Below are 13,367 nucleotides of genomic sequence, written 5' to 3' on the forward strand. Positions count from 1 at the left end.
TTTAGACACGTATCTTTTTGTCCTTTTCGACAGCTGTGATTTTCTACTCCTTATTTCTTACTGTGAAAAGGGTCATTCTAATTCGTTGTCCATTGTGATAAAGCCATAAACACAGTTCGACGTACATTTCATATGGAGTCGGTTTTGTCTGAGCAAGATTGTTAATAGGAGATTGATTACACATTGTTGTTTATCTTAAAAACAAGAAAGATTGCCCATGTGATTATTTATTGATTTATTCTGTTCTTCTACTAAGCTGACAGAAATCTTTAGCACGAGAGAACATAATCCACGGAAAGACGCACATCTTTCAGGGAAAAACAATAGAAAAACATAAAAGACAGATTCTCAATTTCCAAGCTTCACATGTGAGTTCGGTGACAAAATTAACTTGCAAACTGACGTAAGAGCATAATGGCATTTACTTTTCAAAGATTTGAAGATAAAACAAGTGTGAAAACAAAACGGTCGATAACTGTGAAAGTCGGAAGACAAGCCAGTGGTCTAATTTGTTGTAAGCCTAACGAACATTTCACAACGGTAAATTATCAAAACAAGATAAATAATAAAAGGTACGTTTGTCGTGACAGTACTTTTCATTCCAACTGTGAATGATAGACAATGACCTTTTGCTCATAGCCCACAGGTAGGAACAAAAATCCCAATAATTCCAATTTCCATGCAACACATTCTGAGCTTGGGTAACATCATACACTGTTAAAAAGGCTCTTTATTGAGGCGAAAGAATAGCATTTTGTCTTCGAAGCCTTTAAAAATGTCTTTACAACCGGCACAAGGGGCCATTCTGGCGTCCAATAATTGTTGTGGAGACCTCATTGTTGTGATGGTTTCATTAGAAAATTAATGCCAGTTTTGCCATGGGACAGCCAAATGGTTCAAACTCGTGCATGCAATGCTTATGTGACAAATTTGGCATGATAGAGAGATTTTGTTTGGTGATGATAAAGATTTAAACAAAATAGGAAAGTTCAACAATCTATTATCACCAAACCGATGAGTAGCAGCTATGCTTACAATTTAAACAAAAGGCACCTCAGAAAAGCTACAGTGCAAGCAACAAGTAGTATCCATCAAGAGGAGATTGTCCCAGAAGTTGAATCAAAACCGGAATCACACCGAGAAATATACCAAACATAAAACGAACGCCCATTCTGTTTGGCAAATTTGAACAGGTCATGAACCCCAAATTTTCAGTACTCGGAAGGGGAGATAACATCATCTATTTTCAATATCATCTTGACAACTTGTGTTGCCAGCAAGATCTGCTGCTGCTTGCCGATGAGGGTCTCGAAAACATTCTGCTCACGCATGTCATTAGTGCCGACATCATTGCAATCAATTCCACAATAATGATTGTTCTCCTACAACCAAAACCAAAACCGAAATTAATAACAGAAAAAATTAATGCCACTAAGGTTGGTTGAGAAACACTGAAGGTAGTTGGAACAGGCTTAGGATGCTAGCTAAGCTTACCTTAATTTGCTGCGATTTAACTGCAGACAACGTTTCAATGGGTTGGAGTCCACTATTCTCCGCAAGCGCCATAGGGATGGCATCCAGAGCATCAGCAAATGCTCTGATAGCATACTGTGATAAAAGAAAAACATGACAGACAAGCAGTGAATACATCAAAATATAATGGAGATAAATATGAAGGAGCTAAAAAAGAAACACAATCTTCAAACCTGCTCAACTCCTGGGTATCTATCTGCAGCTGCCTCTACTGCAATTGAACAAGATATCTCAGCTGAACCGCCACCATAGACAATAGAATTGTTGCGAATAAGATTCCTAGCAACACACAATGCATCATGAATACTGCGTTTGGTCTCCTCAATCACCATTTTGTTACCTAATGCAGAATCGACGACAAATTAGTTCAATAAGAAAACTTATTATGAGATTCAAAATGCCTTCAAGTTATTTTCTTGAATAAGACTCTGATATGAAAAATGTAAATGCTGGAACATATATGACAAGAAACCAACCTCCACGGATAAATATGGTAACAGCCTTTGAATTTGCACAGTGTTCAATGTACAGCATTCGGTCTTTTGTTGTACCAAATGATTTTTCTCGAACCAGACCAGCCTTAAAAAAAAGTTTATCATGTTAACATTGTTATGTTGTAATCCAAAATGTAAGCAAATAAGGAATTCAAGAAAAAGATCAACCCCCTATAAAATAAAATAAAATAAAAAACAGCAACAAACATGCACACACAGGGTACGCACAGAAAGTAGTAAAGACAAACAGCTAAACACACCTTTCCCAACTTCTCAGGAGTCAACTCCTGGAACCTAGGCACAATCCTTCCACCTACAAATGCACCATTGGTCAAACCAATTAAGAAAGAGGAACTATCTACCAAGTAAATAAACCATTTAAATAGTTTAATTTATGTAATATTGACTTGCAAAATTGTTTAAAGGAGACGCACCTGTGGCTATTGCAATTAGTTCCAACTCTACACCACCAACCCATCTTACAGCAGGCAAGTTCCGGTGCATCAGTAAATGATTTGCTTCATCATCAAAACCCCATTGACAGATAACCAAAGTAGCCCCAATGTCCTGCAACTCAAAAACTTAGTTCCGCAGTACCTAAATGCCCCAATAAGCATATATCTAACCACACGTGCAAGGTAAATGAAGTAAGTCTCATAACAAACAAAACCTACATAACCTACGATACTTCCATAATGTGAAACAAAGTAGAAATAAGTGAGAGTTTTTTTAACAGTAAATTATAAAATAACGTTAAAAGGCCACCTTGCACTTTTGGACCATTTCGTCAAAGTACTTTTGCTCTTGTTGACGCAAGGTTTGGAACTTCTCCACTGTATCAATATCAACCTTATGTTTAGTTTTTGGCTTAGGTGGCTCAAAGGGACAAGTCAAGATAGCAATTTTTGCATCCTCAATTCGCTTTGGCATCTGCGGATGGCTCATATCCTTGTCAACAAGAATTCCATAAATGAGCTCAGTGTCTTCCAACTTGCCTCCTACTTTCCCCTCCACCTTTATTAAATCTAAATTAACATCCTTCCTTTCTAAATGTGCAACAGCAAGAACTGCCCTAACAGCAATCTCAGCCAGATCACGCTTACACCGGTTCACTCTGCAACATTAAGAACAAAGGCTCATACACATAATACATATCAGAGTATAAGGAATATAATTACATAACGTCATCATTAGCAAGTACCATAACTTGCACGTTTGACTGTAAAAATTCACACAAAGCTCTGAACAAATTTTGACATCAAGAAAGAGCAACAAGGCAATGAAGGCATTTCTACTTCCACCTCCCTAGTTCTATTCTCAGTAGCTTTAGCCACATAATGTCTATCTACTGCTTGCAAATCACAAATGTAATCCAATAAACTACAAATGATTGCAAAGCAAAAAAGTTAACCCGTGAGCCACCATTACTTACATCTTCGAAGACAAAGTAGTCATGCAAGTTTGAACTAAAGGCTCTATATTGGACTCCCCAAATTCAAACTTCTGAGCTATACGCTCAAGATGCTCAACAGCTATTCTAGAGGCCATCTCATAGCCCTCAGCGATCCGAATTGGATGAAGACCACGTTCCAATTGCCGCTCAGCCTGCTCCAGAAGTGAACCAGCCAGAACAACAACACCAGTTGTCCCATCACCAATCTCGTAATCCTGACTACGAGAAAGTTCAACCATCAACTTTGCAATTTGATTGTCAACATCCATTTGCTCCAAAATTGTTGCACCATCATTTGCTGTGTAAACAGGGGGCGAAAAAGTAAGATCACAGAATCGCAATATCGAAAGACTTGTGCTTTTGTTCCTATTCCCCATAAAATAATGCAATAAACTAACGAAAGACCTAAAGCCAAAAAGCTCATAATTTCTCTTTCTTTCAAAATGAAATCATACAAGAACTTCAAAAACCCTAGGTACTTTACGCGAAAGAACAGATATTCACACAAACCAACTCCAAATCACACCGATACTTTACTACTTTATCATTTTGTTCATTTCCACAATAGATCCACATACTAAAATCTCAAAATCAATCAAACACTACAAATCCACAACAACGACTAACATCGCCACCATTACCAGACTAAGAAAACTAAAAACCGTAAAATCTCCGGACTTTCATGAAAGGAAGAAAGAGAAAATGGCGCGGGAGAAAGAGAAACGTACTGATGGTGACGTCGCCGTCGGGGCCCTGGAGCATCTTGTCCATGCCCTTGGGGCCGAGAGAGGTCCGGAGGATGCGAGCGACGGCTTTCCCGGCGGAAATGTTGGCCTTATGAGCTTCGAGGCCTCGCAATCGGGTCTTCTGTCCCTGCTCTCTGATAATGATGAATGGCCTCCCGAACTCGTCGAACGCCAGCGCCATTTCTTCACGGCGGAGATCCCTCGGCGGTGCCGATCGGTCTGAGAGAAGAGTGTGGAAGCTTCGAGAGAAGTCGAGCAACGACAATGGCGGAAGTGGGAAGAAATGAAAGGGGTTTAGTTTTCGCTCCCTCCCTCTCTTGTTTGATTGTTTTTTTCAAAAGCCCTAACTCGATTTGCTTCCTCCGCTCTTCGGTTAGGGTTTGGATCTGAGCGATGGGAAATCCAAGTTGGGCCTTTCTGTATCAGCCTGACCCATATCAAAAATGGACTTTCACTAAACCGGACATAAATATTTTAGAAATCTTCACAAATACCTCTTAAAATACATAAATTTTAATTTTTACTCTTTACTCTTACTTAATATATTTTTTATAACACAAGAGTATTAATCAAGAGTAAATGATACAAATCTAAATTCATGCATTTTTAAGAGTAAGTTCAGCAATTTTCTCTAAATTTTTTGAGAAAAAAACCAGAAATACCTCATTACTATTTAATGGTGAAAAATATTAGAGAAAATAAAAGCTAAGACTTATGCATTCTGAAGGATATTTATCTTTTTTTCTCAAATTATTATTTATATCATTGCACTTAAAAATAAGTAATTGTCATTTAATTAATAAAGAGAAAACAAAAAATCACAATAGCACTCAATTATTTAGAATGACATAAATAATAAACCATGTACTTTAGAGAAAAGTACATGATTTGTTATGGTTTTGTACAAGTCTATTATTTATGTCATTCTAACTAATTGGGTGTCATTTTGGCCTTTTATTTTCCCTTTATTAATTGAATGACAATTATTTATTTTTTAATGCAGTGACATAAATAATATTTTTTGTCATCTTAAGTAGATTTTTGAAACATATTTATATTATTATTTAACCATATTTTTGAGTTGTTTAAATTATTTTTGTATTATTATTATTTGAAATATATTATTATTATTTGTTTATAATGAAATTGCAATGGCTTTTTTTTAAGTATACTATATATTTAGTTTTGTTAAATTGTGAAAATGTCTTTAAAAAAAAAAGAAAATTGGATAGTCTTTTTAGAGTCTACTTTAAGTAGATGTCTCTACGTTTACTAAATTAAGAAAAGGTCTCTAAAAAAAAAAAAAAAGACAATATTCAAGTAATTTCAACAAAAATAATAATGTATTCTAAAAGAACTAAAATATTTATAAATCACGCATAATTTTTCAAGCACTACTCATGTCCATGTCCTTATAATAAACTTTCTTTTCACTTGTCAAAGGTAATCCTTCTAATTGAAACAAGGCTCGGAACGTAATAACAGCAAGCACGAAATCTGTCCACATCGCCTTTGTAAATTCTTCTCACCTTCCTCGTGAGTACGTTGTAGGATAACAGGCCTCTTTTTTCTTTAATAAGGATCTCATCACTCTTATAGAACGCCGCTTCAATCTTTTCCATTCCTCTTAACGGCACTGTCGTCTGGTGTTTTGTCCAACGCCATGATCGCAGTACCCACATTTCAATAGACACTTTCCTGACCCAATGGGGTGGTGGATAAAAGAACAAGACAGCAGATTCATTCCACCGAGTGAGGCTTAGTTTGTAAGCATTACAATATCCCATGTTTTCAATGTGGTCGGGCAAAGGTATGGTGCGAAACTCCTCGTCGTGCATATCAAATGAGTACATTTGTTGTTGGAAAGCATTATTATCTTGCACCAACCAATAACAGACTCCGTTGCAATGCACCTCTTTGGTGGTGATAGATCTTACAGAATGATAGTCGCCAATAATAATTTGTGTCTTCAACGGTATATCTCTCCAATAAGTATAATCATTGCCCAAAGTATACACGTGAGCTTTAAATTCGCCGGACGGCCATGCGCAGACACAGACAACCTTGTAGACATCATCGATGGAATCGTAACCAAATCCGACATTGGCGAGTCGGTATTCTTTCGCCTCATAAAAGCACGGATCGGTAGGAAGAAGCTTGAATTCCCTGGTTGCTGGATTGCATAATAAAATACGACCGTCGTAATAATCGGCCAGGCAAATGATGCCGTCACAATGAGATACGCCAACCCGACTGTAATTCAGAAACTTTCTGTAGCGATTTGGAAACAGCGGTTTGAAATCTTGTATGCCATAACTAAGTCGTTGTTCATTGTCTGCTCCATTATTGCAGATGGCGAGGGACCCTATATTGGTATCTTCAAAACACTTGTAGATTAAAAACGATCCTTTCCTCTTATTGTTGTGGAAATTCTTGGCCACAAATACAGGGTCCTTCACTAGTGCAGTTATAAGAATATACCATGATTTTTGAACACTTTTAAACTGTAATATAGATTCAGGAGGTAACCTTGAAAAAATATCTATTAGTATGTCTTCAGGCAAATCAGTTGCCATGTTTCTGCATAAAATATAGACGCAAATTTAGATATTCCATAAAGAGAAAAGAAAAAGAGAAAAAGTAGTTAATCTATGAATACTTAGCCAACTTAATTAATTCAAGAACCACGATCAGGGTCAGTTTTAGAATGTGATTTAAATAAATTAATGAATGCTATAATTTCAAAATCTTTTGAATAATCAGAACTCAGTTCAATTAGATTTCAACAACAAAAAAGAAGAAGCAAGAAGAGTGTAATGCCGTTCTGTTAAAAAAAAAAAAAAAAAAAAAAAAAGAAAAAAATTTTTTTTTTTTTTTTCCAACATTAGATTTTGTGCGTCCCAAGAACCCAAAAAAAAAAAAAAAAAGGAAAGCAATTTGTTTATTTTTTTAGGGACGGGAAGAAAAAGAATTGTGTAAGTATTATTGCTATTTTTTTTCCAGAAAAAAAAAAACGTATTATTACTATTTTATTAGTGCTTCTGTAAGTTCCTATCATTGAGCTTCCTCCTATGTGTGTGTGTGTGTGTACATATATATATATATATACATATATATATATATATATGTTTAATCGCTTTGAAGAAAGAATATTGGAACAAAAAAAAATCTGGGAAAAAAAGTAACTGCGAAACTTGTGGTACAATAATATTAAAATTTTCAAGTTTCGAAATTTGATTTCTCTTCAAAAGAAGCATGTAAAAGCATGTTACAAAGCATTAACAATTAGAATGATAAGATCAACTACTCAAAAAAAGAATTTGAATGACAAAAATTTACTGAAAAGAAGCATATACGGGTAAAGAGTGCAGTCTTTGAGAGAAATTCAAGAAAAGCTAAAAAAACCCATACCTTATTAATTGCTACGAGTGAGATCAGTACTGATGAGAACGTACGATAAAGTAATTTAATCGGGTGGAAATTTTCTGCGTAAATCTACAAGGAAACCACTAGATTTTAATCTTTCAATGGTGAAGCTTTGGGTTCTAAGGAAGTTCTTAATGTCGAGTGATCCCTATTTATATTTGCATGATATGATATTCGAGTCCTTAAAGAACTCTTTTACTTTCCATAAAAATTATAAAAAAAAAATACTCTCTCTCTTTTTGAGCAGTTTCCCAGTTCTAAAAGGAGTACACTTTCAATAAAATACACGTGTATAATCCGAAGTTTTACCCTTTTTTTCTAACTTATTTCCATTTAAAAAAGGAAACTTAATTCTTTTTTTTATAATAATCATTATTGTCAATATTAGCCAATAGCCAGCTAATTTCTTTTGCACATGCTTTAGAATTTTCCCATATTTAAATAATAATAAACTAAATTAAGAGGCTTTAATTTACTGAATTTAGCAATAAAACAGCGAACACGGCCACCCCCATGCATGGCTTTCCTCACCCTCCGCAACCGCACTCCATGGCTTTCCCCAAACCATAAATATATATTTATACATATATAATATATCATTATATAGATATGTATTATATATAAACTTCCTTTCTCTCCTTTCTTTCAATATCTCCATCAAAACCCAAAAATAATACAAGAGAACCACTCTTTCTCCCTAACTAGACTTCTCATCAATATGGCACGTCCCAATATAGTCGTGGTTCTCGCTCTCCTCCTCTTCGCAGTTGCAGGGTTGGCCTCCGCCGAGACCCCCGATGCCGACGCTGCTGTTCCCTCCTTCGGCCCTTCCTCCGACGACCTCATTGGAAACTCCGACGAGGGCATTTCGTCCCACGAAGACGAAGTCGTTGAGGCCCCCGTTGGCGGACCCGCTCCCCCCGGTGCCTTCCCTCCCACCGCTGAGGCGCCCGGCAGCCACAGCGGAGCATCCGCCATTGACGTCTCAGCCGTAGCCGGAGTTGCCGTCGCCGCCGTCGCCGGTTACTTCTTCTGAGCAAATCTAAATGCGTGGAGATATGAATATATATACATGTATATGTACGTGCTCTTGAAGATTGAGTTGATCATTACTTTTACCAGGAATGTCGTTTTTAACTGAAAACATTTATACCCATTAACTGTATACATTCATAATTTTTCTATACACAATTAAATTAATTATAGAGAACTTTTTTTTTTTCCCTTCCTCCTCTTTTCAGTATAGTAATTTTAGAATTTGACCGATTCGAGTTTAAAATTTAAATTTTATTACAGTAAAAAGTTTTTAAAAACAGTCACATCTAACTTTTTTATTACAGTAAAAAACTCTCACATAAAATCACATCTCAACTCGAATTACAAACTCGAATCAGCAAAATGAACGGGCCCTAAAAGGATGTTTCTAACTGCGTTTTCCTTCTATCTAAAACGTGAACAAGGATATTTATTACTTTTATTACCACTTTAACGTAAGTTGTATAAATATCACAAAATATTGGTGCTTACTTTTGAAGCCTTCTACGTTAGGTTATGCCCATATATCTTGTGGTACATGGTTTTAATTGTTATATTTGATCAAAATCCCGTTGAAATAAAATATATATATATATATGAGTAAATGACTCTCATAAGATTTATTAGTTTTAAATAGGAGAAAATGAGAAAAATATTCTTTACAGTACATGCATCTAGATTTTTATTTCCTTACTCTTAAATAATATCCTTTTAAGTCAAAATAATATTAGTCAAAACAATATTAATCAAGAATAAGAGATAAAACTCTAGACTCGTGCATTTAAAAGTAAATTCAGCAATTTTCTCTTAAAAATTAAATAACAAAGCCACGTCCTATTGCAGTATGATATGTATATGTATTGTTTAGTTCATAGATTCAAAATTATTCTCGTTTTACGTGTATTTTTTGTGAAAGAAAAACATTATAGAGAACCATGAATTATGATTCAGAATCAATGACGAATACAGGAAATAAATGTCAGCTAATGGGAAGGCAACATGATGGGAAAGTGCAACAATCATATCAAGCAGACATGTATTTTCACATCCATGATCTACAAAGAGAATGCAGTGTGATAACATTATACCCCGTCACGATTCACCATCACAGCAAAAGATGTTTCTTTTTTCTCCCTTTCTTTCCTCCAATGAATGGAATTTCATTAGTTGACTGGAAAACAGCAAAGAGGTGGAACCGTGGAAGTACCTTCATTGTTAAACGAAAGAAATATGCCAAGAATTGGCATTTGGTATCTTGAAGCAACCCATATTAAGAGAGGTAGAGATTTTACATCCCAAGATTTCATGTCGTGTCTGACGACATTTTCTAAGTTCGGTTGGCAATGCCAAACAAAATCACAAGGGACAAACACAAGAAGATACATGAATCTTACGAATCACTAGTTTTCATAGCAGAAGAAACAAAACTAAAAAAATAAATAAATAAAGAAGAAGAAAAAATTCCTTCCATTACTCTCCTTTCAAATAATGATAAACATATAGACTCTACTATCTCATTTTCTGTTGAAATAATAATATATCATGTTAGTGAAATCTACGTGTTAAACAATGAATTGAGCGAGTGACAAAGAGAGTGACAGAATGAGTAATGTCATTTCTCCTATATACAATGCAAAAATGAAATCCAACTTTGTAAGTCAAAAGCAGCTTAATATTGCATTTGATAATATGTATGTAGAAAAATGAAAAATATAATGACATTTTTCCTTTTTGGATGTGAAATTTACAGTTCAAAGCAAATAAACAACCTTGAAAGTCGAAATCTAGATTAGCACTAATGCCATCACCTCTGTCAAAAGAATTTGCATGGCAAAAGGGAGATGAGAGAGAGAGAACATGCAATTACAACCAAGAGTTCCAACAACATATTAAGGAGAAACTATTCCTTTTGCAGTAGGTTATCCTACCAACACTGCACGTCAAAATCATAATCAAATTTTTTCAAAAAAAAATGTAAAACTAATTGAACTTGAGGAAAACGATGGTATAAAACAGTAGAGTAGCAATAGCCGATAGGGTATTGTTTCCGTACCCTATCAAAGAAACCTCAAAAAAGAATCCCTCGACTTCTTCGTCAACCTGAGTTGTGTCGGCAGAAGACACAATGAAGCAGCTAGTTCTGAAAAGTGCAACCCCATCAAGAATGATGCAGCTCCTCGTACACTCAAATGTTACATGAATACAGATCAGACCATCAAATACATATTCTCCAGAAAGTATACACCAATAGCTTACGAGAATACAATGGACGACATTATCCAGACATTTGATCTCATCAGAGACAATACAGAACTCCTCTGCCAATAGAGGAAGGCAAAAGTACATGACACCTAACCCAACAACATCTGGTAATATAGATGTACTAAATTATAATACACCAAAAGCTAAAAAAAAACAATACACAGAAAGAGAGATAGAAAAAGGAAACTGGGTTATACAAATCTCACTATGAACATTACAATTTACATGGTGATTTAACATAACGACTCAAGCATAACTACCTAATGCAAGAAGGAAAAATTGTCAATTGTGCCGTACAATGTATGAGGATCAATCAGATTAAAATCAGTACAAGATAATTACAAGCTGGGGCAAAACGAAATGGCAAGAAAAAAGGTCATTACATGCGGAGGTGATACAACATTTTCTTACACAAGACAATACAGTATTAACATTGTATGTGATAGGTCTACCTTCATATCTGAACAGGTTCGTGGGCACTCTTTCTAAAAAAAACAATACACTGAAAGAGAGATAGAAAAAGGAAACTGGGTTATACAAATCTCACTATGAACATTACAATTTACATGGTGATTTAACGTAACGACTCAAGCCTAACTGCCTAATGCAAGAAGGAAAAATTGTCACTTGTGCCGTACAAAGTATGAGGATCAATCGGATCAAAATCAGTACAAGATACAAGCTGGGGCAAAACGAAATGGCAAGAAAAAAGGTCATTACATGCGGAGGTGATACAACATTTTCTTACACAAGACAATACAGTATTAACATTGTATGTGATAGGTCTACCTTCATATCTGAACAGGTTCGTGGGCACTCTTTCTAGAGGTTTTGATGCAAGGAGCAGTAATACAGATATTTTAGGTGGTCAAAAACAAGGTGAAAATAAGAACAGTCAAAGACTTCTTTTTCATACTTGGCAGACCAAAGCCATCACCAGAGGAATCCAATAAAGGCATCCCATGTAACAAAACTTCCACCATATAACCAGAAAAAGCTGGCTCATTCATGAAAAGAAAGAGTTGCTCACTCTATTCCCTGGATATGATGATCAAAAGGAGATTAGATAAGATATTCTGCCAGGAAACTACTTCATAATCTAGCCGAGACACACATTAACAGAATTAAAAGAAGCACAACACAACAGGACGAGCTTACGAGTCTCCAAAACCATTTTTATTAAACAATCCTTTTAGGTATGCACTTCAGTGAGACATGGCAAACAAGGACAAAATCTAGCAACTCCGCTGAAATTTCGTAGTTTTCAGGAATGAGTATTTCTCATTCTCTGCCAAATACAGTGAGAAAGGAGCAAGCAAATTGAGAAGCATAATTGTATATTTTCATGAGTCACTCGCTCTAATATCATAACGTTTTAATCACAGCAATCTTAGTCTTGCTCCTGGGTACCCCGTACCCATAAAGATACCTTAATAATACTAGTAGAAGAAGGCAAACTTCCATTCAAAAATCAAGAAATGACCTCCCTGAATTTAAAACAAGATGCGCACTCCCATCATCACATATAGAAACCAAGATAAGAACATATATGTGCTAAGATCAATATAACTTGCAATCTTCATGATTCTCAAATATAATATCCACAGACCATACTCAAGAAGTTAGAGACGCACACAAAAACAGAGAGAGTTTTAAGAGAATTCACCAAATAAAAGAACACCCATTGTCAAATTAAAAAAAAAAAAAAAAATTTGTTTCTAGAGTATCAACATCACAAGCCCAACAGAAGCAATTGTCTTGAAGAAATAGGACAACCAGCTGCAGGGCATTAGGACCCAAACCCCACAAACTTCATCCTTATTTGTATGCTAATGAAAGTTACTAATCATTTTTAAGTTCATAAATATGATTGTACCCAATGTCCTAATCCATTCAGTAGAAAGCGGTATGAAAGCAATATAAAAATAAATTCTTCCGCCCTGTCCAAACAAGTAGAACTTACTTTCACTCAAGACGCTGCATAAATTTGGGCAATCAAGGTCCGGAGAGTGATGTAGATGCACATAGCCATCCAAGGATTGAAAGTGCAAAGTTGCAAACATTGATTCTGCATTGTATAAGGCATGCTGAAGAAGATCTGATTACGAGACCAGGTCACTCAGATGGCAAACGTCTCCTCTTTCCATAATCAACATCTCGTGAACGAGACCGATGATGATCTTCTTGCACCACTCGAGACCTGCTCCTAAGTCTTGACGAAGATTGCCCTCTGTCCCAGTCATCCTCATAGTCCAATTCACGCTCTTTTGGACGATAGTCTCGGGATCCATCTTTGCCTTCCCTATATCTGTGCTCCTTCTGCTCCTTTTGAGACCTGTCCCAGTCTTGGTCCCTCTCTTCATGATTCCTCCTCTCAGAGTTTCCAGACCAGTCACGCTCTGATCCTCGTTCTCTTTC

General features: G+C 35.8%; 4 protein-coding genes across 5 annotated transcripts in view; 1 reads left to right on the plus strand and 3 right to left on the minus strand.

Moving 5' to 3' along the window:
* Positions 1–969: 969 nt before the first annotated feature.
* On the minus strand, positions 970–4,589 carry LOC21410246 (T-complex protein 1 subunit epsilon). The gene is made up of 9 exons (XM_024168112.1): positions 4,209–4,589; positions 3,460–3,778; positions 2,793–3,141; positions 2,462–2,594; positions 2,288–2,340; positions 2,010–2,112; positions 1,707–1,873; positions 1,495–1,608; positions 970–1,382 (listed from the first exon to the last, which is right to left on the minus strand). The coding sequence occupies exons 1-9, from the start codon at positions 4,405–4,407 to the stop codon at positions 1,212–1,214; spliced, it is 1,608 nt and encodes a 535-aa protein (XP_024023880.1). The 5' UTR covers positions 4,408–4,589; the 3' UTR covers positions 970–1,211.
* A 1,067-nt stretch (positions 4,590–5,656) lies between these two features.
* LOC21410247 (putative F-box protein At3g24700) lies at positions 5,657–6,802 on the minus strand. The gene has a single exon (XM_010102025.1). It carries the CDS (start codon positions 6,800–6,802, stop codon positions 5,657–5,659), a length of 1,146 nt encoding a protein of 381 aa, XP_010100327.1.
* Positions 6,803–8,370: 1,568 nt separating this feature from the next.
* Positions 8,371–8,688, plus strand: LOC21410248 (anther-specific protein BCP1). The gene has a single exon (XM_010102026.1). It carries the CDS (start codon positions 8,371–8,373, stop codon positions 8,686–8,688), a length of 318 nt encoding a protein of 105 aa, XP_010100328.1.
* Positions 8,689–11,522: 2,834 nt separating this feature from the next.
* Positions 11,523–13,367, minus strand: part of LOC21410250 (cleavage and polyadenylation specificity factor subunit CG7185) — a 4,494-nt gene continuing 2,649 nt past the window's right edge. Inside the window, exons 3-4 of one of the 2 annotated variants that reach the window (XR_002902532.1) lie at positions 12,913–13,367; positions 11,523–11,987 (exon numbers count right to left, since the gene is read on the minus strand). Coding sequence is in view for 1 of the 2 variants with exons in the window: in XM_024168178.1 (XP_024023946.1) it covers positions 13,065–13,367 (303 nt within the window). In the remaining variant the exon portion in view is untranslated. Of the gene's footprint in view, positions 11,988–12,633 lie in introns of those variants that run through there. The other variant, XM_024168178.1, reaches the window with a different exon arrangement.

Source organism: Morus notabilis, unplaced genomic scaffold (assembly GCF_000414095.1).
Source record: "Morus notabilis unplaced genomic scaffold, ASM41409v2 Scaffold99, whole genome shotgun sequence".
Classification (NCBI taxonomy): Eukaryota; Viridiplantae; Streptophyta; class Magnoliopsida; order Rosales; family Moraceae; genus Morus; species Morus notabilis.